The sequence below is a fragment of the Culex pipiens genome, chromosome 3 (genome assembly GCF_016801865.2).
Source record: "Culex pipiens pallens isolate TS chromosome 3, TS_CPP_V2, whole genome shotgun sequence".
In the NCBI taxonomy this organism is placed as follows: Eukaryota; Metazoa; Arthropoda; class Insecta; order Diptera; family Culicidae; genus Culex; species Culex pipiens.
Window position 1 is genome coordinate 120,948,358 of NC_068939.1, and position 24,688 is coordinate 120,973,045.

General features: G+C 45.5%; 3 protein-coding genes across 4 annotated transcripts in view; 2 read left to right on the forward strand and 1 right to left on the reverse strand.

Moving 5' to 3' along the window:
- LOC120413043 (protein tincar) overlaps nucleotides 1–24,688 on the forward strand; it is a 385,369-nt gene that overhangs the window by 286,992 nt on the left and 73,689 nt on the right. For both annotated transcript variants that reach the window (XM_052709629.1, XM_052709628.1), the window contains exons 5-6: nucleotides 1,381–2,183; nucleotides 2,336–2,457. In XM_052709629.1, coding sequence (XP_052565589.1) covers nucleotides 1,645–2,183; nucleotides 2,336–2,457 — 661 coding nt within the window. In that variant the 5' untranslated portion in view covers nucleotides 1,381–1,644. The remainder of the gene's footprint in view (nucleotides 1–1,380; nucleotides 2,184–2,335; nucleotides 2,458–24,688) is intronic.
- On the forward strand, nucleotides 2,828–10,571 carry LOC120413044 (vitellogenin-A1-like). The gene is given in 3 exon segments (XM_039573735.1): nucleotides 2,828–4,495; nucleotides 5,725–9,159; nucleotides 9,230–10,571. Coding segments are annotated over 3 exon segments (6,210 nt in total). The 5' UTR covers nucleotides 2,828–2,943; the 3' UTR covers nucleotides 10,453–10,571.
- Nucleotides 14,511–21,170, reverse strand: LOC120413042 (vitellogenin-A1-like). The gene is made up of 2 exons (XM_039573733.1): nucleotides 15,908–21,170; nucleotides 14,511–15,838 (listed from the first exon to the last, which is right to left on the reverse strand). Exons 1-2 carry the CDS (start codon nucleotides 20,865–20,867, stop codon nucleotides 14,622–14,624), a joined length of 6,177 nt encoding a protein of 2,058 aa, XP_039429667.1. The 5' UTR covers nucleotides 20,868–21,170; the 3' UTR covers nucleotides 14,511–14,621.

Consider the following 24,688-nt stretch of genomic DNA (forward strand, 5'->3'; position numbering starts at 1 on the left):
GCATTGTTCGCGGATTATATTTAACCATTTATCAGTTGCAATGTAAATTTAATCAGCCACTCAAAAAAAGGCTTTCGCTGGAAAATTCGTGACGTTTTAATGCGCTTCCAGTTTTCACCCTCTCCCCTTGCTGGAGGCGGTAAAAGCTCATTATTTAATCTGATTATTATTTCGCAATTAATTTCATGCCCAACAGATGCGAAAATTATCAATCATTTGGGAAGGCTTTGGAAGGAAGATAGGGAGGTGATGGCGTAAGCTTTTCCGGAAGGGGGTATTTTCCACCAATTTTCCTCAAATAAGTTGGAGTCATCATTTTTAACGGCAGCTTTAGATTCTGTTGTTCATTTTTGGAGTTATTTTTGCGCCCAAAGTGCACTGAAAAAAAAAACTGTCACAAAATATAGATTTTATTAAGCTGAAAATAACATAGATTTTTAATGATCTTTTTACTGCCCACAAACTCTTCCCTTTAAAAAAAATCGTTACAAGATCTCAAGGACTCTGCAAGACAGTCCTGACGCAAGACAAACTTTCCTTCTGTTTTTCCCCTTCTAACCGTGAAAAAGTGAGAGAATTTTCCCTTAACGTAGCACAGCTTAGTGAATAATAAATACCACTGTTGGTTAATATTTTATTGCCGCAACGCAATTTGTGGCATCGGACACAATTTCCCTCACCGTTTTTCTTATTTTCTTTCCGAAGGTTGAAATTGAAGATGATGATGGTTGGGCACAGCTTGGCAAAGTTTTGCTGAGTTTTCGGAAAAAGTGCTTTCCCAGCAGAAATTTTACAACAGTTAAATGGGTGTGGTTGCCTGAGGATGTTTGGAAATTTCTGTTTCTTCTTTGATTGTGCCCAAGTTTTCCTATTAAAATTAATGGTTCTTTTTATAGATGGCGATAATTGTCCGCAGGTATTTTAGCAAAAAAAATCATCTCAATGGCATTCAGCACTAATTTGCAAACCATCATCTTCAGGAAGCACTTCAAATGAATAGACGAGTCGAGCAGCAGCTGGGAGAAACTCGACTTTTCTGTGTGAGGAGATGGGAGCTTTTCCCGACCTCAGACAACAAAGATAGAACGACGGCTAGCTTAATGGATCATGGAGCAAATTAAAATCATAAAAAAAACTTGGCATCATTTCCGCAAAGGAGAGATGAGTCTAAAGCACTTGTTTAACGGAACTGACATAGTGATTAATTAATTTTACAGAAAGAGGGTTTTGTGTTTCAGTAACAAATGGGTTCAAAAGTGTTCGATGGAGAATCAATAACCTGAATTGGAAACTTGAAAACATATTTTGAATTAAATACTTTACATCTTAGAAGCAATGTAAATCATTTCTAATGTACCTTTTTATCTCTTTTATTTTCAGATCACTGACCTAATTTAACGAAATCGCCTGAAAAACAAAACCAGCAGCAATGACAGCAGCATATCAGCTCAGAACTCCAAAAGACTTGAAACCAAATACGTAGCCAGCACGAAATGGCCAAAAATCGTCATCACATCTAGCGATCGTAGAATCTCATCATCTCTCATCATCACTCTTCATCGAGCACTCACAAAACTTGCTCAAGCCTCTAGCATAACTGTAGAAGAGTCACTCGTCTAGCTATCCCACAAACTACTGTTCAAAATGTCCATCACGGGTTCGCTGGTCGGCTACGAGAACAACAATGACGTGTCCGCGACGAAGAAGAACCGCTCGCTGCTCAACATTACCGGCACGTCCAACGCGTCCTCGAAGCAGTGCCAAAGTCTAAACTCGAGCCTCACGAACAGCGTCATGACCAGTGCCAGCACCCGCAGCCACCGGATGGACGGAGGAGGTTCCTCCGGCAAGAAGCATCGCCGGTTACATCTGAACACGCTGTGGTCCGTGTGGTACGGAGTGCTGGTCACCCTGCTGCAGGCCTACCTTGTGCTCCAAGGAACCCATCGATATCTGGGACTCTCGGCACTCAGCTGGAAGTACGAAAAGCCGTCCACCGAACTGGACATCCAGATCGTGTTCTGTGGCCTGGTGGTGCTGTTTCTGCCCCTTCTTCTGGCGGCCGCCATGTTCCGCGTTGGCAATCTGGCCAACGATGGCATCAAGCTGGCGTCCGGCACCAGACTGTGCTCGTCGGCACCCACCGACGGACTGGAGGAGGAGGCCTTCGAGGGAACGTTGAGGTACGTGTAACCTTCTTTCATTCATCAAAACAAAAAAAACACAAAGATTCATTCAAGCCATTGATAAAAGATTTGCATTGCTTGCAACTGATAGCAAACCAACGTAAACCCATTTGAACTCAAAACAACCATTCTTGTTATCTGCGTTTCAGAGCCCTTTGGATACACGGAGGACCAACGTCTGCCTTCATACATATCATAACGGCAATATGTCTGCTACTTCCGCGATTGCTTCTGGAAGCAAAAGTGATCGAGAACGGACTTCTCCCAAAAGGTAAGTGAACTGCCCCCACAATCAACTATCACCATGTTTTCAAAACAAATCTCGCTCATCTTCAAAACGTTGAACTCGACGTGCAAATCGAAAGTTGTTATCAGCAAGTACCAATTCAGTATCAGTGATCGGAATCAGCGTTTTGATCCCTTTAAAAGGATCCCGGTGGCCAACGATCAGGCACAGTCGTCTCCATCGATTCGAAGGAGAACAACTCGAACAGTTTCAGTCAGTTTGTGAAAAAAAAATACCCAAATCTTGTCTAGTGCACTTTGTGAAGGAAAACCTCGTGTGATTCGTGATGATGTGGTGGAAGTTTGTTCTCATCGTTCTGGGTAAGCAAACCGTACAGATCGAACCAACCAATCAGTCCCTCAACGCAACAATCAATCTCTTCCAGTGGGAACCTGCTTTGCCGAGCAGCAGCAGCAGCAGTTCAAGAGACCGCAAAGCTACGATGAGGCTGCCCAGCGCTACGAGAAGTTGATGGACGGCGGTGCCAAGCACTACCTCCACGACAATCTCGCCTGGGAACCGAACCAAGTGTACTGGTACAATGTGACCACCAAGACGATGACCGCCCTGCCCGATGTGACCGAACAGTGGACCGGTGTGCTGACCCGCGCCAAGATGGTCATCAACCCGAAGAGCGACGGATACGTCGTCGGACGCATCGACCGAGCTCACTACGCCCAGTTCAACCAGTATCTGGCCGACGGTCACCGTTCGGAACTGTCCGACCTGAAGCTGACCTGGAAGCCGATGCCGTTGAGCTCGAAGCCGTTCGGTATCAAGTACAAGAAGGGTGCCATCAAGGGTCTGTACGTCGAGAAGACTGTCCCCAACCACGAAGTCAACATCCTCAAGTCCTGGGTCAGCCAGCTGCAGCTTGACTTGTTCGGTGCCAACCTGATCAAGTCCAAGTACAACCAGCTGCCCGAAAACGAAACTGCCAACGCCGTCTACAAGACCATGGAACCGTCCGTGTCCGGCGAATGCGAAACTCTGTACGACGTCAACGTTCTGCCCAAGTACAAAATCCAGTCGCACGACGAGTGGGTCCCTCAGCCCCAGTACATGCAGCAGGATGACGAGATCTTCGAGATTGTCAAGGCCAAGAACTTCAGCAACTGCGACCGCCGCATGGGATATCACTTTGGAATCACCGGTGCTTCGGACATCAAGCCCAACACCAACCAAATGGGAAACATTCTGAGCAAATCTGCTGTCAGCCAGATCTTTGTCGTTGGTAAAATCCACAACCACACCATCCAGTCGGCTTCCACCACCAGCAAGATCCTGGTCAGCCCGTCGCTGGTCCATACCGAAAAGGCTATGGTCCTCGCCCAAGTCAACGTTACCCTGAACCAAATCAAGCGCTCCCAAAAGGAACCCGTTGGTCCAGCTGAAGATCGTGCTGTCTTCGTTGGTCTGGTGTACAGCTACAATCTGCCAGAAGATAAGAACAACTGGGCTCGCCCAGAAAACGAAACTTCCAGCTCAAGCTCCAGCAGCTCTTCCAGCTCGTCTTCTTCATCGTCGGACTCTAGCTCTTCCTCGGACTCTTCTTCTTCCTCTAGCTCCTCTAGCTCCTCCAGCTCGGAATCGTCTAGCTCCAGCTCCAGCTCGAGCTCAGAAGAGAAGGACAACAAGAAGATCAGCCCCGCTGAACAGCACAAGGATGCGCTGAAGCAAGTTGAAAAGCGTGAACGCTCGACCCGTAACCGTCGTGACCTGAACGCCCAAAAGGAGAAGAAATACTACGAAGCCTACAAAATGGACCAGTACCGTTTGAGCCGCGATAACGACACATCCTCGGACTCGAGCAGCTCCGATGATAGCAGCTCGTCCAGCTCTTCCAGCAGTTCCTCGGAGTCTCGTGAACATCGCAAAAATGGAACCCTCGCCGACAACTCATCCTCGTCGTCAAGCTCGTCAAGCTCCTCTAGCTCGTCGTCCGACTCGAAGTCGTCGTCCTCTTCCTCATCCTCATCATCTTCCGAATCTCTGGATAGCAGCGAAGAATACTACCAGCCTTGTTACCGTTACGACATCAGCAATCCATTTTGCTAACCATCGCTTATGGTTGCAAATAGGAGTAGGGTTTATTGCTATAAATTAACGATTTAACTTGTTAGTAGGGCTTTAAGAATTAGGGGTGTTTGTGTTGTTTTGTTTAAAATGATTTGTCATTCGTAAAAATTAAAAGGTTAATTCACAAACATATTACAACAGAGCACAGTCTAGGGAAAAAGATCAAATAAAGCACACGTTACTCGCGAACCGAAGGGAACCATATTTGTAAAAACACTATAACAGCACACACGTTGGGGGGGTATACATCGTGACCCAAAAAGGGAGATTGCCAGTTGGATTAAGGGCATGCATGGGAGAAGGAAAAAGGGAATAAAAGAGGTTTTGTGGCGAGAGCGAGCCAACAATCGATCTTGGGTTCACTGATTAGGCCTTTTCCACACCAACTACTGATCGAACCACATCGTCATCCCGTCATCAAGTGATCAAGTGCAAATCTATACCTACTGCGTTGTGAGAAGTGGAAAAGTTGCTTCCACGGGAGAAAGCAATTGTATCAGGTATAATTAACAAAAAAACTGTAAACCCCAAGTGTGATCCCCCAAATTCCTGGCCAGCTCGCTAACCTCTCCCTTCTACGTGCACGGTTGGTCCCTCAGGGCCCGTAATTACCAATTTGAGTCCACGATAGCACGTTCGTTGGACCAAAAGCCCACGCGGTCAAGCACCTTGCCCAGAAGGGCAGACCGGACTCTAGAAGCTGCGCGAACAGCGCCGTCGTCGGATAGCCTCGTCCCGCCGCTGGCAGGACGACCGACGCATCCCAAGCTGTTGGTGGATCGCTTGCCTAGGGAAACCGCATGTACCTCGGCGACAAAGGCGATCACCCACAAAGTCCAGGTCCAAAGTAAAGGGAAGAAAACACCAAAAGCAAAAAGTTAGTTTTTCTGGGACAAGTGATAGTGTTCAGTCTACTGATAGTGAATCATCTAGCTCTTCAAGCTCTTCCAGCACTTCAAGCACTTCTAGTTCGAGTTCTGATTCTTCGTCAGACTCGAGATCAGCTAGAAGAAAGAACAAAAAGCATAAGAAATCCAAGAAGAAACACCATCATCTTAAACGGATCCCTGTTTCGGAATGGAGACTAAAATACGACGGAAAAGATCAAGGGCGGAAGCTTTCAGAATTTTTGAAGGAAGTTAAGAAGCGTCTTAAGGGCCTCCTGGCCCAGAGGGTACGTTGTCCCGTAGTAATAGCCTTCCCCGAAGGATCTTGATAATGCTCCCGCCGCCCCCCTGCTCCCGTTCGCCACTGGCTACAAGGGCAGCAGCATCCAGAACGCTCGCAATGTCGATGCTCCTCGTATTGTCGCTCAGCTGGTCAAGACCATCGCCGAGGACTTCCAGAACCCGTCCATCATTCCCAAGTCCAACACCCTGGCTCAGTTTAACCACCTGACGCGTCTGATCCGTACCATGGATCACCAAGAGCTGTACGATTGTGCCCAGAAGCTGTTTGTGTCCGAAAAGGAACGCCAGCAGGGAGACAAACATAGCGAGAAGTTCGCCATCCGTTGCGATGCCTGGAATGTGTTCCGTGATGCTATGGCTGAAGCTGGTACCCCACCAGTTTTCAAGGTCATCAAGCAGTACATCGAAGAGAAGAAACTGCGTGGTATTGAAGCTGCTTCCGTGGTAGCCACTCTGCCCAAGCGTATTCGCTACCCCACTGAAACCCTGATGCACGAGTTCTTCCTGCTGGCTACGTCCACCGCTGTCCAACACCAGGAAACTCTCAATGCCACCGCTCTGATTGCCTTCAGCGATTTCCTGAACCGTGCCCATGTCAACAACCAATCCGCTCTGAACTACTACCCGGTCAACAGCTTCGGTCGTCTGGCTGATTCCAAGTACAAGATCGTTGCCCACAAGGCCGTCCCATGGCTGGCCCATCAACTGCGTGAAGCCGTCCAGGAAGCCGACAGTGAGAGAATCCAAGTCTACATCCGTGCCATTGGAAACCTTGGACATCCGGAAATTCTGAACGTTTTCGAGCCCTACCTTGAGGGTAAGATCCCCGTCACCAACTTCCAACGTTTTGCCATCGTCATGTCGCTTGACCGCCTGGTTGAGAACTTCCCGAAGCTGGCTCGCACGGTCCTGTACCGAGTCTACCAAAACAACGCCGATGTCGATGAAGTCCGTTGCGCTGCGGCTATGCTGTTGATGCGCACTTCCCCGCCAGTTGCCATGCTCCAGCGTATGGCCGAGAAGACCGATGAGAACAACAGCCCGCAGGTCAGCGCTCTGGTAAAGAGCCTCATCGAGTCGGCTGCCAACACCGACGAGTTCGATGATGACTCCGAACTGGCTCAAAATGCCCGTGCCGCCGTCAAGATGCTGAACCCCAACGAATACGGTCTGCAATACTCGAGCGCCCACTTCAGACAGTACGCCATGAAGGAGTTGGACATTTCCTACCGTCTCCAAGCCGGACAGATTGCTTCCGATAACCACCCAGTACCAACTGGAGCTTGGTTGCACTGGCATGAGAACCTGGGTGGTCTGAAGAGACTGTCCTCGTACCATTACATTGTGTCCAACATGGATGCCCTGTTTGATCTTTTGGACAACAAGGTTATGACCGTTGAGGAACAGAAGAAGGAGTGGCGTCAGGAGTCCCGTCAAAGCCGAGCCAACGAGAAGCAAGAGAAGGCATCGAAGAAGCAAGACAACAAGGCCGAACAGAAGTGGTCTACTGGTCGTATTGCCAAGTTGCTGAATATCGATCCGGAAGATGTCGAACAGGTTGAAGGACAGCTGTGGCTGGAGATTTTCAATGCTCCGCATCTGATTGCTTTTGACAACAACACCATTGATGAGCTCCCACGTGTGATCAAGAAGTTTATGAAGGATTTGGAAGTGAACTGGAGCGTCAACATCACCAAGGTTTACCAGCAGGGACTCGTCACCGTGGCAATGCCCCTGGAAACTGGCTTCCCATTCACCTTCAGCACGCAATCCCCTACTCTGGTTAAGTTGGAAGTTGATGCCAGCGCTGAGACGATGCCCAATATGGCCAGAAAACCAGCTGGACATCCCGAAAACGGTAACGACGAACATATTCATATCCCACTGTCTGCCAACGTTACTGCCGATGTGAATGTTGTGTACTCTCGATTGATCGATGCCAAGGTTGGATTCAACACTCCGTTCGATCACCAGCGTTACATTGCCGGTTTCCAGAAGAAGCACCATATCCACGCACCTCTGCGATTGGAGGCTCAGCTGGATAACGCCCAGAATGAGTATGAGCTTAACATTCAACCGTTGGAGCCCAAGAAGGATATTCTGCTGGCTCACATTAGCTCCTGGCCGTACACTGCCTACAAGGACATCACCGACATCCGCCCAATTGCCGAGAGCCCCAACGCTCAGATTCTGCACGACGCTGTGAGACGCACCAAGACCGTCGAAGGTACCATCGGACAACAGTTGACTGGTGTCGCTCTGCGTTACCAGGCCAAGTACGACAAACCTGCTCTCGTTTTCGGAGACATTGTCGAGCACATTCAGCAACACGATTTGATGTCTGCTCTGCTGTTCCCTCTGCACGCTTCGCAACCATGCCACTACCATCAGCTCAACCTGTGGTACGATGCTCAACGTAGCCCTGTGAAGAACATCAAGCTTTCGCTGCAACAAACCACTGCCAACGAAACCGAAGACTTCTCATCCTCTGACATCAAGCACCCGAAGGCTCGTCACCAGTCTGAGGGATACTACAACGAGAAGAATCTTGCCCAACCCTTCGTGTTCAAGCCCGCTAGCCAGCGTCGCCAGGAGCAGTTCCTGAAGAACGCGGGAGCCGGAATCCGCAACAGCCTGGTCTCTGTGTGGGATCTTGGAGCAGAGTTCGAAGGTCGCCAGAACAAGGCCGAGTTTGTGTTGACTTTTGCCAAGGCTTCCTCCCCGGTTGACGAGAAGGAACGCACTTTGGTGTTTGCCTCTGCTAGCCCGTACATTGCTGTTGGATCCAAGAAGCAACACCAGGCCTGTCTGAGCTTGACTGAGAAATACCCGAGCGTGCCGATGCTGAACTACATCACGGCTCTGCAAAACGATGTCACCTCTGAAATCGACCTCGAACTGTCCTTCGGTGAGAAGTGCGCTGGAGGTGCCCAGGTCTCGGTTAACGGTAAGCTGCGTCAAACCGACTTGTGGCGTGAAACTCTGCGATCGTCCGCAATTGGCAGGAAGTGCAAGAACCAGATGGCTGAAGGATACTTTGCTCTGCCAGAGTGCCAGAACGCTACTCGTCTGGCCAGTGCCCTGGATCACTACACTTTTGACATTGAGTTCAAGGAAATTCCATCGTCTGTACGCAACATGACCAACAAGGCGCTGAACTGGGTCCAGAGTGCTGTCATCACCCGCTGGGAGGAGGATTGCGTGAGCCACAAGGGCAAGGAAGGAAAGGCTCAGCTCAAGATTGAACTGTCGCCGCGTGTTAGCCACATCAACGTTACCTTGGCCACCCCGAACCGTAAGATCGAGATCGAGAACTTGCCGGTTGAGAACGAATGGATGAAGAGCTTGGTTCTGGTTCACCCAGACTTGGCCTGGAACGAACGTCTGGCTTCCTACGCTTACAACGGAGAAATGAACCGTAAGTACTGAGACACATTGTCGACCAGGTGAAGGCAGATTATAAAAATGTTTTTTTTTTGTTGTTCCAGCATCTTGCGTTGTTGCTCCGAAGTACGTCGATACCTTTGATGGACGCACCTACGATTATGAGACTGGAACCTGCTGGCACGTTGCCATGCACACTGTCAAGCCAGAGCTGGAGGTCAGCCCTGAACATTCGCACTTCTACGCGTCGGATGTGGAGCAACGGTGGAGCAATGGATTCGATGAGCACGAACAGATTACCGTTCTTACCCGTACTGTTGAGAACAACCAGCAGCACCTGAAGGTCGTCCTTGGCCAGCAGGAACAGTGGGACTACAACATTGATATTGTGCCGAACGGTGCTCAGCTCCCGATTGTCTACGTCAACGATGAGCCGCTGCAGGTTCACGACAAGTACACCATCCCAATGTACACGGCCGATGAGGGTGAACAGCCGTTGGTGCGAGTCCATGCTCTTGCCGGAAAGGAACTCGTGGTTGACATCCGTGATGGACAGATTGTGATCGTTTGCGATGGCTACCGTGCCCAGATTCTCACCGGTCAGACCTTCTACGACAACACCGTTGGTCTGTGCGGTACCAACAACAAGCAGGAGGAAGATGACTTTATCACTCCGCAACAGTGCGTGATGCGCAAGCCGGAATACTTTGCCGCTTCCTGGGCTGTCACTGGTCAGAACTGCACTGGTCCTGCCAAGGCATTCGCGATCGCGTCCCAGCAGAAGCAAAAGGAGGCATGCCTGAAGGTTGAGTACATGTACGGAAACGTGGTCTCCGATGTTGAGGCCGGTCGCAAGCGGTACCGTTACTACAACCACAACGTCGATTCGTCGAGCTCCTCGGAGTCTGATTCGAGTTCGTCGTCGTCGTCCAGCGAGTCTTCCGAGTCCAACAGCAAATCTGACTCTTCGTCCTCGTCATCTTCGTCGGGATCGTCATCTTCTTCGTCTTCGGAAAGTAAGGAACACGATCCTTCCCAGCAAAAGTATTCCATGAAGGAATGCGACATGGTCCACCAAGTGCAGTATGTTGAAAAGGATAATGAACTTTGCTTCTCCAAGCGCCCACTGCCAGTCTGCAATTCTCGCTGCAAGGCTGTTGAGAAGGAAGCCAAATATGTCGACGTACACTGCCGATCGGTCCAAGATTCGGCCGCCCAGATGCTGAAGCAACAGATCCGTAAGGGAGTCAACCCTGACATGAGCGCCAAGTCGGTGTCCAAGACGATGAAATTCGCCGTGCCCAAGCAGTGCGTTCATATTCACTAGATGATTGACTTGTTGTTTTTGAAAATACTGGCCTTATGTTAAGCGCAATATGAAAATTAACCAAAAAAAAAAAACAGAGGAGACGTTTGATTGAATAAATTAATTTTGTTATAAAAAAACACACTGTAATTAAAACTCCGAAACACATAGCGGGGGTTTTGGCTACAGATTGTCTTGGGGAAATTTGCAATTTTGACCAGTTCACTAAAATGTCGATCATTGCACAGTGATTCAGATTGCAAAATTAAGTGGAAAAGGGATTTTTCGAAAAAATGTGAAGTTTTGGAGCTTTTTTATTTATTTATTAAAATCATCCGATCACAAGGTGTAATGTGCAGTGCATTACTTCAATAACATTATTTTCGGATTATTAGTAAATTAACCCGGCGTAAGTTCGAGGATGTAAACTAACAAACTGGTGATTAAAAAGTGACTCTTTATTAAAAAGTTTCGGTTACATTATATAGTTCCTTAAATTTAGTACAATTTTTCAATGCTCTCAATCAAGAGATTTCTCTCTTGTTCTAAACCTCTCTCCTGGACTTTTGTCCTTTTCTTCCATACGCGCATAGCTTGTCTATCTCGCTTACGCGGTGGTCTAGTTCGTTCTATGTTTTGTCCTCTCTATTCTAGTGGCGTCGTTCGCTCAATTTCTACTTTCTCTCTGCTTTGATCGATTAATCCGTTTGCTCGATCGTCCCTTTCACTCTTTACGTGCTACTTTGTATTCAGGTGCGCGAACATGCTTCGGATGCTTGTTCTCAAGCTCTGTGCGGACAATACCGTCTTTTCGTGTTTCTGATTCTAGGATCTGATAAACTTGCAGGATATATGGTTATGTCTTCGTTTGAATTTTAACCTTCTGATTTGTACTTCTGAAAAGGGTTTTCTGATGTTCCTAGAAGCCTTTCCTGTCGATAATGGTTTTCTTGGATTTCGTGTTTCTTACAGGAAATGTAATAAAATAAATCTTTCTTCTAAATTACCCGACACCGCTTGGGAATTTCTTGATTTTCGTGATTGTTTCGTCACAGGATGCGCGAGTAAGTTTTTTATAATAATTGAAACTCTTTCGGTTAATTTAACTTCAACTAAATCTGACACCGTCAGCTACACAAGGTCTTAATGAAGTTTTGTTGTTCTTTGTTCGCTATACAATATAGTACAAAATGGTCCAGTAATTTGAAAAAAAAACTAACTTAATCCACCAATGTGGTTGATGCCTTCCTCCCTTTTTACCAACAATGGGTAATATGAGTGGTTTGGACACATATTTCAGCTATTTTTTTTAGATCCAGAAAAATAAGTAAACAGATATAACTTAAGTGGTCATAACTCGAGACAGGGTTGCCAGATTATCAATGTTGTGGACTCGTTGAAAAGGTCTCTCAATTACCTAACCAACGATGGGTCGGGTGATGGATCCGGACATCGTTTACATGCATATAAATGAGATCCGGATGTTTTCACATCATTTTTATACATAACTTTTGAACTAATTATCGAAACCTCAAACAATTCAATAGCGATATATGGGACCCTATACCAAGTCGATTGCAACTGGTTTGATCAAAATCGGTTCAGCCAGTGCTGAGAAAACTCAATAAGAATTTTGGTCACATACATACATTAACACACACAGACATTTGTTCAGTTTTCGTTTCTGAGTCGATATGTATACATAAAGGTGGGTCTTCATTTTTAGAGCAGGATTATAGCCTTACTTCAGTGAGGAAGGCAAAACAGCATGTAAATACTATTTATTTTTTTAAATTTCATATCATTGTTCTCACACAAAATGTCCGGCGACACCAAAACAAGGCTCGTAAACCACGAGACAAGAAGAAAAGGTTCATTGAGGTGAAATGTTTCTTTTATTTTTGATAAAAATTGTTTAAATTAGTCAATATAAGATTTATCTAACCATGCAAATGAGACTAACATTTAAAAAGGGCGTAATATCGAATGTTTGCCCCTTTTAAAATTTTAGTCTTGATTAACAGAAATTCAAAAAATTCACGAATGTTTCATATTTTAACATTGAAAATCGGACCATTAGTTGCTGGGATATCGACATAATAAAATGGTGAGAATATTCGGTGAGGCTTAGAAAACACCAATTTTCAGCTGTCCATACAAAAATGATGTATGAAAATTTAAAAATCTGTATCTTTTGAAGGAATTTTTGATCGATTTGGTGTCTTCGGCAAAGTTGTAGGTATGGATATGGACTACACTGAAAAAAAATGATACACGGTAAAAAAAAATTGGTGATTTTTTATTTAACTTTTTGTCACTAAAACTTGATTTGCAAAAAACACTATTTTTATTTTTTTTTTATTTTTTGATATGTTTAAGAGGAAATAAAATGCCATCTTTTCAGAAATTTCCGGAATGGGCAAAAAATCTTTGACCGAGTTATGGTTTTTTGAATCAATACAGATTTTTTCAAAAAATCGAAATATCGGTCGCAAAAATTTTTCAACTTCATTTTTCGATGTAAAATTGAATTTGCAATCAAAAAGTACTTCAGTGAATTTTTGATAAAGTGCACCGTTTTCATGTTATAACCATTTTTAGGTAACTATTTTGAAAATAGTCGCAGTTTTTCATTTTTTAAAATTAGTGCCCATGTTTGCCCACTTTTGAGAAAAATATTTTTGAAAAGCTGAGAAAATTCTCTATATTTTGCTTTTTCGGACTTTGTTGATACGACCCTTAGTTGCTGAGATATTGCCATGCAAAGGTTAAAAAACAGGAAAATTGATGTTTTCTAAGTCTCACCCAAACAACCCACCATTTTCTAATGTCGATATCTCAGCAACTATAGGTCCGATTTACAATGTCAAAATATGAAACATTCGTGAAATTTTCCGAACTTTTCGAAAAAATATTTTCAAAAATTTAAAATCAAGACTAACATTTCAAACGGGCCAAACATTCATTATAACGGGCCAAACATTCGGGCCAATAACGGGCCAAACATTCATTATAACGTCCATTTGAAATGTTAGTCTTGATTTTAAATTTTTGGAAATATTTTTTTCGAAAAGTTCGGAAAATTTCACGAATGTTTCATATTTTGACATTGTAAATCGGACCTATAGTTGCTGAGATATCGACATTAGAAAATGGTGGGTTGTTTGGGTGAGACTTAGAAAACATCAATTTTCCTGTTTTTTAACCTTTGCATGGCAATATCTCAGCAACTAAGGGTCGTATCGACAAAGTCCGAAAAAGCAAAATATAGAGAATTTTCTCAGCTTTTCAAAAATATTTTTCTCAAAAGTGGGCATTGCCAAACATGGGCACTAATTTAAAAAAAATGAAAAACTGCGACTATTTACAAAATAGTTACCTAAAAATGGTTATAACTTGAAAACGGTGCACTTTATCAAAAATTCACTAAAGTACTTTTTGATTGCAAATTCGATTTTACATCGAAAAATGAAGTTGAAAAATTTTTGCGACCGATATTTCGATTTTATGAAAATATCTGTATTGGTTCAAAAAATCATAACTCGGTCAAAGATTTTTTGCCCATTCTGGAAATTTCTGAAAAGATGACATTTTATTTCCTCTAAAACATATCAAAAAATAAAAAAAAAATTAAAAATAGTGTTTTTTGCAAACCAAGTTTTAGTGACAAAAAGTTAAATTAAAAATCACCAATTTTGTTTTACCGTGTATCATTTTTTTCAGTGTAGTCCATATCCATACCTACAACTTTGTCGAAGACATCAAATTGATCAAAAAATTCCTTCAAAAAATACAGATTTTTGAATTTTCACATATCATTTTTGTATGGACAGCTGCCAAATTTGTATGGAAATCATATGGCTTCTTTGGGCATACCGAAGGCACCTAAAAAATTTCAGCCGGATTAAAAAATACAAAAATTAAAATTAAAGAAAAAAGACCGATTCCGTAGAGCACTGCTCTGAAGTTGTAGTAATAGAGATCGTTCGAAAATCACGATACCATTTACCCTTTCAGCACTCAGATTCAATCTTGAAGTTTTATGGATGCTTTCAAAACATAATTAAATGACTTTTTTTACATGAAACATTTTGTTTATTTAATAGTCTTCACCTCTATTTTTTTGTTTTTTGTTTTTCTTGTTGCACTTAACTCTACTTCCATGGTCATTAATCCTTTGGTAACATATTTTACTGGATATAAACACACTTCTTGGGTGCAGCCATTTTGATCGTCTTTGACATTGACTTGGCGCTTATGTCAGGGTTGACTCCCTTGCGGATCTGTTCCTTCCACATCTGGCCAATAGAGTCTTCCAAAGAACGACAATGATAGTCGAAATACTTGTTCACAACTTCAATGGCCTTGCAACGAGAATTGCATGTTGGTAGCGGGCGCTTGGAGAAACAGATCTCGTTGCCTCTTTCCACGTACTGAACCTGGTGAACGATATCACATTCCTTTCCGGAGTACTTTTGCTTAGCTGGGTTGTGTTCCTTGCTCTCTGATGACGACGACGATCCCGACGAAGATGACGAGGACGAAGAGTCAGATTTGCTGTTGGACTCGGAAGACTCGCTGGACGACGACGACGAACTCGAATCAGACTCCGAGGAGCTCGACGAATCGACGTTGTGGTTGTAGTAGCGGTACCGCTTGCGACCGGCCTCAACATCGGAGACCACGTTTCCGTACATGTACTCAACCTTCAGGCATGCCTCCTTCTGCTTCTGCTGGGACGCGATCGCGAATGCCTTGGCAGGACCAGTGCAGTTCTGACCAGTGACAGCCCAGGAAGCGGCAAAGTATTCCGGCTTGCGCATCACGCACTGTTGCGGAGTGATAAAGTCATCTTCCTCCTGCTTGTTGTTGGTACCGCACAGACCAACGGTGTTGTCGTAGAAGGTCTGACCGGTGAGAATCTGGGCACGGTAGCCATCGCAAACGATCACAATCTGTCCATCACGGATGTCAACCACGAGTTCCTTTCCGGCAAGAGCATGGACTCGCACCAACGGCTGTTCACCCTCATCGGCCGTGTACATTGGGATGGTGTACTTGTCGTGAACCTGCAGCGGCTCATCGTTGACGTAGACAATCGGGAGCTGAGCACCGTTCGGCACAATATCAATGTTGTAGTCCCACTGTTCCTGCTGGCCAAGGACGACCTTCAGGTGCTGCTGGTTGTTCTCAACAGTACGGGTAAGAACGGTAATCTGTTCGTGCTCATCGAATCCATTGCTCCACCGTTGCTCCACATCCGACGCGTAGAAGTGCGAATGTTCAGGGCTGACCTCCAGCTCTGGCTTGACAGTGTGCATGGCAACGTGCCAGCAGGTTCCAGTCTCATAATCGTAGGTGCGTCCATCAAAGGTATCGACGTACTTCGGAGCAACAACGCAAGATGCTGGAATAACAAAAAAAAACATTTTTATAATCTGCCTTCACCTGGCCGACAATGTGTCTCAGTACTTACGGTTCATTTCTCCGTTGTAAGCGTAGGAAGCCAGACGTTCGTTCCAGGCCAAGTCTGGGTGAACCAGAACCAAGCTCTTCATCCATTCGTTCTCAACCGGCAAGTTCTCGATCTCGATCTTACGGTTCGGGGTGGCCAAGGTAACGTTGATGTGGCTAACACGCGGCGACAGTTCAATCTTGAGCTGAGCCTTTCCTTCCTTGCCCTTGTGGCTCACGCAATCCTCCTCCCAGCGGGTGATGACAGCACTCTGGACCCAGTTCAGCGCCTTGTTGGTCATGTTGCGTACAGACGATGGAATTTCCTTGAACTCAATGTCAAAAGTGTAGTGATCCAGGGCACTGGCCAGACGAGTAGCGTTCTGGCACTCTGGGAGAGCAAAGTATCCTTCAGCCATCTGGTTCTTGCACTTTCTGCCAATTGCGGACGATCGCAGAGTTTCACGCCACAAGTCGGTTTGACGCAGCTTACCGTTAACCGAGACCTGGGCACCTCCAGCGCACTTCTCACCGAAGGACAGTTCGAGGTCGATTTCAGAGGTGACATCGTTTTGCAGAGCCGTGATGTAGTTCAGCATGGGCACGCTCGGGTATTTCTCAGTCAAGCTCAGACAGGCCTGGTGTTGCTTCTTGGATCCGACAGCAATGTAGGGGCTAGCAGAGGCAAACACCAAGGTGCGTTCCTTCTCGTCAACCGGGGAGGAAGCCTTGGCAAAAGTCAACACAAACTCGGCCTTGTTCTGGCGACCTTCGAACTCTGCTCCAAGATCCCACACAGAGACCAGGCTGTTGCGGATTCCGGCTCCCGCGTTCTTCAGGAACTGCTCCTGGCGACGCTGGCTAGCGGGCTTGAACACGAAGGGTTGGGCAAGATTCTTCTCGTTGTAGTATCCCTCAGACTGGTGACGAGCCTTCGGGTGCTTGATGTCAGAGGATGAGAAGTCTTCGGTTTCGTTGGCAGTGGTTTGTTGCAGCGAAAGCTTGATGTTCTTCACAGGGCTACGTTGAGCATCGTACCACAGGTTGAGCTGATGGTAGTGGCATGGTTGCGAAGCGTGCAGAGGGAACAGCAGAGCAGACATCAAATCGTGTTGCTGAATGTGCTCGACAATGTCTCCGAAAACGAGAGCAGGTTTGTCGTACTTGGCCTGGTAACGCAGAGCGACACCAGTCAACTGTTGTCCGATGGTACCTTCGACGGTCTTGGTGCGTCTCACAGCGTCGTGCAGAATCTGAGCGTTGGGGCTCTCGGCAATTGGGCGGATGTCGGTGATGTCCTTGTAGGCAGTGTACGGCCAGGAGCTAATGTGAGCCAGCAGAATATCCTTCTTGGGCTCCAACGGTTGAATGTTAAGCTCATACTCATTCTGGGCGTTATCCAGCTGAGCCTCCAATCGCAGAGGTGCGTGGATATGGTGCTTCTTCTGGAAACCGGCAATGTAACGCTGGTGATCGAACGGAGTGTTGAATCCAACCTTGGCATCGATCAATCGAGAGTACACAACATTCACATCGGCAGTAACGTTGGCAGACAGTGGGATATGAATATGTTCGTCGTTACCGTTTTCGGGATGTCCAGCTGGTTTTCTGGCCATATTGGGCATCGTCTCAGCGCTGGCATCAACTTCCAACTTAACCAGAGTAGGGGATTGCGTGCTGAAGGTGAATGGGAAGCCAGTTTCCAGGGGCATTGCCACGGTGACGAGTCCCTGCTGGTAAACCTTGGTGATGTTGACGCTCCAGTTCACTTCCAAATCCTTCATAAACTTCTTGATCACACGTGGGAGCTCATCAATGGTGTTGTTGTCAAAAGCAATCAGATGCGGAGCATTGAAAATCTCCAGCCACAGCTGTCCTTCAACCTGTTCGACATCTTCCGGATCGATATTCAGCAACTTGGCAATACGACCAGTAGACCACTTCTGTTCGGCCTTGTTGTCTTGCTTCTTCGATGCCTTCTCTTGCTTCTCGTTGGCTCGGCTTTGACGGGACTCCTGACGCCACTCCTTCTTCTGTTCCTCAACGGTCATAACCTTGTTGTCCAAAAGATCAAACAGGGCATCCATGTTGGACACAATGTAATGGTACGAGGACAGTCTCTTCAGACCACCCAGGTTCTCATGCCAGTGCAACCATGCTCCAGTTGGTACTGGGTGGTTATCGGAAGCAATCTGTCCGGCTTGGAGACGGTAGGAAATGTCCAACTCCTTCATGGCGTACTGTCTGAAGTGGGCGCTCGAGTATTGCAGACCGTATTCGTTGGGGTTCAGCATCTTGACGGCGGCACGGGCATTTTGAGCCAGTTCGGAGTCATCATCGAACTCGTCGGTGTTGGCAGCCGACTCGATGAGGCTCTTTACCAGAGCGCTGACCTGCGGGCTGTTGTTCTCATCGGTCTTCTCGGCCATACGCTGGAGCATGGCAACTGGCGGGGAAGTGCGCATCAACAGCATAGCCGCAGCGCAACGGACTTCATCGACATCGGCGTTGTTTTGGTAGACTCGGTACAGGACCGTGCGAGCCAGCTTCGGGAAGTTCTCAACCAGGCGGTCAAGCGACATGACGATGGCAAAACGTTGGAAGTTGGTGACGGGGATCTTACCCTCAAGGTAGGGCTCGAAAACGTTCAGAATTTCCGGATGTCCAAGGTTTCCAATGGCACGGATGTAGACTTGGATTCTCTCACTGTCGGCTTCCTGGACGGCTTCACGCAGTTGATGGGCCAGCCATGGGACGGCCTTGTGGGCAACGATCTTGTACTTGGAATCAGCCAGACGACCGAAGCTGTTGACCGGGTAGTAGTTCAGAGCGGATTGGTTGTTGACATGGGCACGGTTCAGGAAATCGCTGAAGGCAATCAGAGCGGTGGCATTGAGAGTTTCCTGGTGTTGGACAGCGGTGGACGTAGCCAGCAGGAAGAACTCGTGCATCAGGGTTTCAGTGGGGTAGCGAATACGCTTGGGCAGAGTGGCTACCACGGAAGCAGCTTCAATACCACGCAGTTTCTTCTCTTCGATGTACTGCTTGATGACCTTGAAAACTGGTGGGGTACCAGCTTCAGCCATAGCATCACGGAACACATTCCAGGCATCGCAACGGATGGCGAACTTCTCGCTATGTTTGTCTCCCTGCTGGCGTTCCTTTTCGGACACAAACAGCTTCTGGGCACAATCGTACAGCTCTTGGTGATCCATGGTACGGATCAGACGCGTCAGGTGGTTAAACTGAGCCAGGGTGTTGGACTTGGGAATGATGGACGGGTTCTGGAAGTCCTCGGCGATGGTCTTGACCAGCTGAGCGACAATACGAGGAGCATCGACATTGCGAGCGTTCTGGATGCTGCTGCCCTTGTAGCCAGTGGCGAACGGAAGCAGGGGGGCGGCGGGAGCATTATCAAGATCCTTCGGGGAAGGCTGGTAGTATTCTTCGCTGCTATCCAGAGATTCGGAAGATGATGAGGATGAGGAAGAGGACGACGACTTCGAGTCGGACGACGAGCTAGAGGAGCTTGACGAGCTTGACGACGAGGATGAGTTGTCGGCGAGGGTTCCATTTTTGCGATGTTCACGAGACTCCGAGGAACTGCTGGAAGAGCTGGACGAGCTGCTATCATCGGAGCTGCTCGAGTCCGAGGATGTGTCGTTATCGCGGCTCAAACGGTACTGGTCCATTTTGTAGGCTTCGTAGTATTTCTTCTCCTTTTGGGCGTTCAGATCACGACGGTTACGGGTCGAGCGTTCACGCTTTTCAACTTGCTTCAGCGCATCCTTGTGCTGTTCAGCGGGGCTGATCTTCTTGTTGTCCTTCTCTTCTGAGCTCGAGCTGGAGCTGGAGCTAGACGATTCCGAGCTGGAGGAGCTAGAGGAGCTAGAGGAAGAAGAAGAGTCCGAGGAAGAGCTAGAGTCCGACGATGAAGAAGACGAGCTGGAAGAGCTGCTGGAGCTTGAGCTGGAAGTTTCGTTTTCTGGGCGAGCCCAGTTGTTCTTATCTTCTGGCAGATTGTAGCTGTACACCAGACCAACGAAGACAGCACGATCTTCAGCTGGACCAACGGGTTCCTTTTGGGAGCGCTTGATTTGGTTCAGGGTAACGTTGACTTGGGCGAGGACCATAGCCTTTTCGGTATGGACCAGCGACGGGCTGACCAGGATCTTGCTGGTGGTGGAAGCCGACTGGATGGTGTGGTTGTGGATTTTACCAACGACAAAGATCTGGCTGACAGCAGATTTGCTCAGAATGTTTCCCATTTGGTTGGTGTTGGGCTTGATGTCCGAAGCACCGGTGATTCCAAAGTGATATCCCATGCGGCGGTCGCAGTTGCTGAAGTTCTTGGCCTTGACAATCTCGAAGATCTCGTCATCCTGCTGCATGTACTGGGGCTGAGGGACCCACTCGTCGTGCGACTGGATTTTGTACTTGGGCAGAACGTTGACGTCGTACAGAGTTTCGCATTCGCCGGACACGGACGGTTCCATGGTCTTGTAGACGGCGTTGGCAGTTTCGTTTTCGGGCAGCTGGTTGTACTTGGACTTGATCAGGTTGGCACCGAACAAGTCAAGCTGCAGCTGGCTGACCCAGGACTTGAGGATGTTGACTTCGTGGTTGGGGACAGTCTTCTCGACGTACAGACCCTTGATGGCACCCTTCTTGTACTTGATACCGAACGGCTTCGAGCTCAACGGCATCGGCTTCCAGGTCAGCTTCAGGTCGGACAGTTCCGAACGGTGACCGTCGGCCAGATACTGGTTGAACTGGGCGTAGTGAGCTCGGTCGATGCGTCCGACGACGTATCCGTCGCTCTTCGGGTTGATGACCATCTTGGCGCGGGTCAGCACACCGGTCCACTGTTCGGTCACATCGGGCAGGGCGGTCATCGTCTTGGTGGTCACATTGTACCAGTACACTTGGTTCGGTTCCCAGGCGAGATTGTCGTGGAGGTAGTGCTTGGCACCGCCGTCCATCAACTTCTCGTAGCGCTGGGCAGCCTCATCGTAGCTTTGCGGTCTCTTGAACTGCTGCTGCTCGGCAAAGCAGGTTCCCACTGGAAGAGATTGATTGTTCCGTTGAGGGACTGATTGGTTGGTTCGATCTGCACGGTTTGCTTACCCAGAACGATGAGAACAAACTTCCACCACATCATCACGAATCACACGAGGTATTCCTTCACAAAGTGCACTAGACAAGATTTGGATTCTTTTTTTCACAAACTGACTGAAACTGTTCGAGTTGTTCTCCTTCGAATCGATGGAGACGACTGTGCCTGATCGTTGGCCACCGGGATCCTTTTAAAGGGATCAAAACGCTGAATGATCAATTTGGTTTCAATGCAAAGTCTTATCACCATTCAAAGGTATTGATAAGCCTTTTTTGTCGAATGCAACATAGTATCAGTATCAGTGTGAAAGATCTCCTTTCTTGGTATGAACTTAATTTTCTGCTTCATTGTGGATGGATTCGCGTCCCATTCACTGTTTCCAAAGTTGCAAGGAAACAACGATTTTCTCGCAGACAGAAACTATTTTCCGTCAATTAAACTCTGCATAAAGCTTCATTGCTTCGGGCTGCTCTTTACTTTGCAAAGTGGAGCAAAGAGACGATGAACTTTTTAATTACGATGGATGTTACTTGGTTGGATGAGTTTTATTTCGATTAACGACTATGGAGCGGATCTTGCGGACGTCACCTCACCAGTATTCCGTCAAAGTGATTATCCGGATGCGAGGTCGTCATTAGGGAGATTCATCACCCTGATGACCAACAGAATTCAGTTTTAATAGTTTTTTTTTATATTTAAAATATTTAGTTTTTTGAAATTTTGACTAAGTAAACAAAGCAAGCAAGTTCATCAAACTTTAGGTCATGATCGTTATCAACAATCAGATTATACGTGTTTTGTGTAATCAAACGTGAAAAATGATAACCAACTTATTATACAACATCTAGCGATCAGCTGTGCCTTATCACTTAGCGTAGTATTGAATGGGGTTGCTGGCTGATTCGAAGACTGTGATTGTAATCAACATTAAAATCATGGAATAGACAGATAGTAACTTCCTCTGAATGACTCAACCTGAGAGTTCGTGTCAATGAACTTTCTTTGTTACGAATAAAGTTTATAAAATTTGTCTTTTTAAGATCATTATTTTTTTTATAAGATTGTCAAAATATATGGTGTGTTGATATCAATAGCAAATAACAATAATATTGAAAATAAAATTGGGGTTTCAAGAAAACCTAAAAAAGGTTATAATATTTTTAGTTTGTTTTTAGTGACACTTTAACAAGATTTTTCATTTATTTAAACAATTTCAAATTTAATCACAGTTTTCGATCAGCATCTGCTGATTTCGTTAATGTAGTTACCAAATAATACTTTTGTCAATACCAGTGCCAGAGTGGTTTAATTCTGGTCCAACTATAATTGGATTAAAACTGATTGCAGCCGGTCATAATTGAATCGATTGGTGACGAAACCATTCCCCACCCCAGGTAATTCAATATTTCATCATGATGTATGGCATCAATTATATTCATCCCCTCCCCCACTTTCCCTACAACAGCCTTTTGCAAACACACTGGGAAATTGCATGAATCATCCCAAAATGTGCTTTCACAATTCAGACTCACAAACACACTCACTCACAAAAGCCATCAATTTCCGATATGCTGCACACGGCTGTCAGTTGACATGCAAAGCCGTGCCATTTTGCACGCACGAAAGGAGTCAGGTTTTGGGCCGCATCAGTGCCTGCAAATATTACCACGTCGTTCTAAATATGGAGCAAATATTTTCGTTACGCTTGCAAATTCAATTCTATTTGCTAGGAAAAGTAAGATAACCCACCCCATAACCCAACAGTGTCAATTTGGTAAATAACATTTTTTGTAAATTATTGACAATTGTAGAAAACTGGTGATCTTAGCTTAATCAACCACAAACAAATAAATGTTATAGAAAATACTCAAAAAGAATCACGAATTTCTACAGGAATTATGCAGCGTGCAAAGTAACCAAGCGACGAACCCCGCCCCTCCAAAAGTCTGCCATTTCCCCGGGGGAACTCACCGTTTCACCTCCCCCACTCCTGTTTGCTTATCGAATTTTCCAAAGTATGTCCTCAATCAGGAGGAGGACGAGTTAGGAGCGGGAGGGTGAAATAAAAAATAACGCTTCCTTATCTTGGCGAGCGAGTGCCCGTTTTGGCAATACATCTTTCAAACGGGGCGGGAAAAGTGAGGTAAAATGAGTGGGTTTTGTATGAAGGTGAATGAACTCATAACTTTTTTTTATTTAAGCATTCCATTTTCACAAATGATAGTTGAAAAAGTAATGTTTTTAACAAAGACCATTTCCATAAGCAAACGCATTTCCTGTAAACAAATTCAAAATTGAACATTACTCAATTTCCACAATTTCCAAACTTGTTCACGTGGTTTATGGATGATCCCCAAACGAGAAACATTGGCGCATTAAACGTTATAGAAATAGTCCAAATTTAAAAGTTTGTTTTTATAAAAGTAGAAATATCGTAAAAAATCAGGCAACCCTTTCTAAAATTATGAACCGGAAAATTATTTGTTAGGAAAGTCTTAAAATCGGACATCTCTGTTTAGAAAATTAAATAATGTTTGAAGGATTTAAACTAAGCCTACCAGCCGTATGTTTTCTATCGGAAATGATATGCATGCATAAAATGTGATAAATAAGCAACTCTCTACGAAATCGGCCGATTTCGACCATTTTTATTTTTTGTATTTTTTGATTTGACTTAAAGATATCGGCATTAGAAAATGTTGGGTTGTTTTGGTGAGATTAAGAAAACTTCAATTTTCGTGTTTCTTTTTCTTAAAGCGGCTCTATCTCAGCAACCCGTGGTCCAATCTTCAATGTCTCTTAGACAATTTTATAGCAAATTTTCTGAATTTTTCAAAAAAATATTTCTAGAAACGGTCACTCATGGTCACTATTTTTAAAAATTGAAAAACTGCAAATATTTCGCTAAAATCGAACTTTCGGTGGCTATATCATGAAAACGGAGCCCTTTATGAAAAAATCTGTTAAGTACTTTTCGATTACAAAGCCAATTTTGCATTAAAAAATAATGTCAAACTTGTTTTTGCAAGTGGGAAGGCCCCCACAAAGTTTGAGCCAAATCAAAAAATACAAATAAAATCCATTTCCGGTTTTGGTAGAGAATTGCTCAAATGATAAATGTGATATGCATTTTCAGTAGAATAATTTTCATAAAAACGTATTCAGTTTAAAATCCAAATAAACATAGGTATTTATTAAATAAAACTATTTTTTTAAAAGGTCATAACCTTAGTAAACTAAATAATTAAATTCATTCTGTTATTGCATGAAAACTGTAGCAGCAATCACAGCAATGGTATATTTTGCTTTGAAATTAAAATTTGCACACCTTTTAATCGATGTTTCATGAATATTTTGCGTTGAGATTTAAATTTACACATCTTTAAATCGAAATTTCATGAAGTTTGATATGTCGGATGATAGGGTTCATCTCATATTCCGGAAGTGTCCCCAAGGGGCCACCTGTAACCAGTTCCAGAATGGCCAGGATAGATCAGCGAACAGCGTCATTACCAAAGATGGACATATCTTTCAATTTCATGAAGTTTGATGTGCAACATGATCGGTTTTCAACAAAAAATAGTCAAGTTGGCCGTTAATCAGGTACCCAGGAACCGGTTCCAGCTTACCCGGAAGCGGTCACTAACATATAGTGCATGGACATTGTGTGGCCTACAGAGTGGTTCT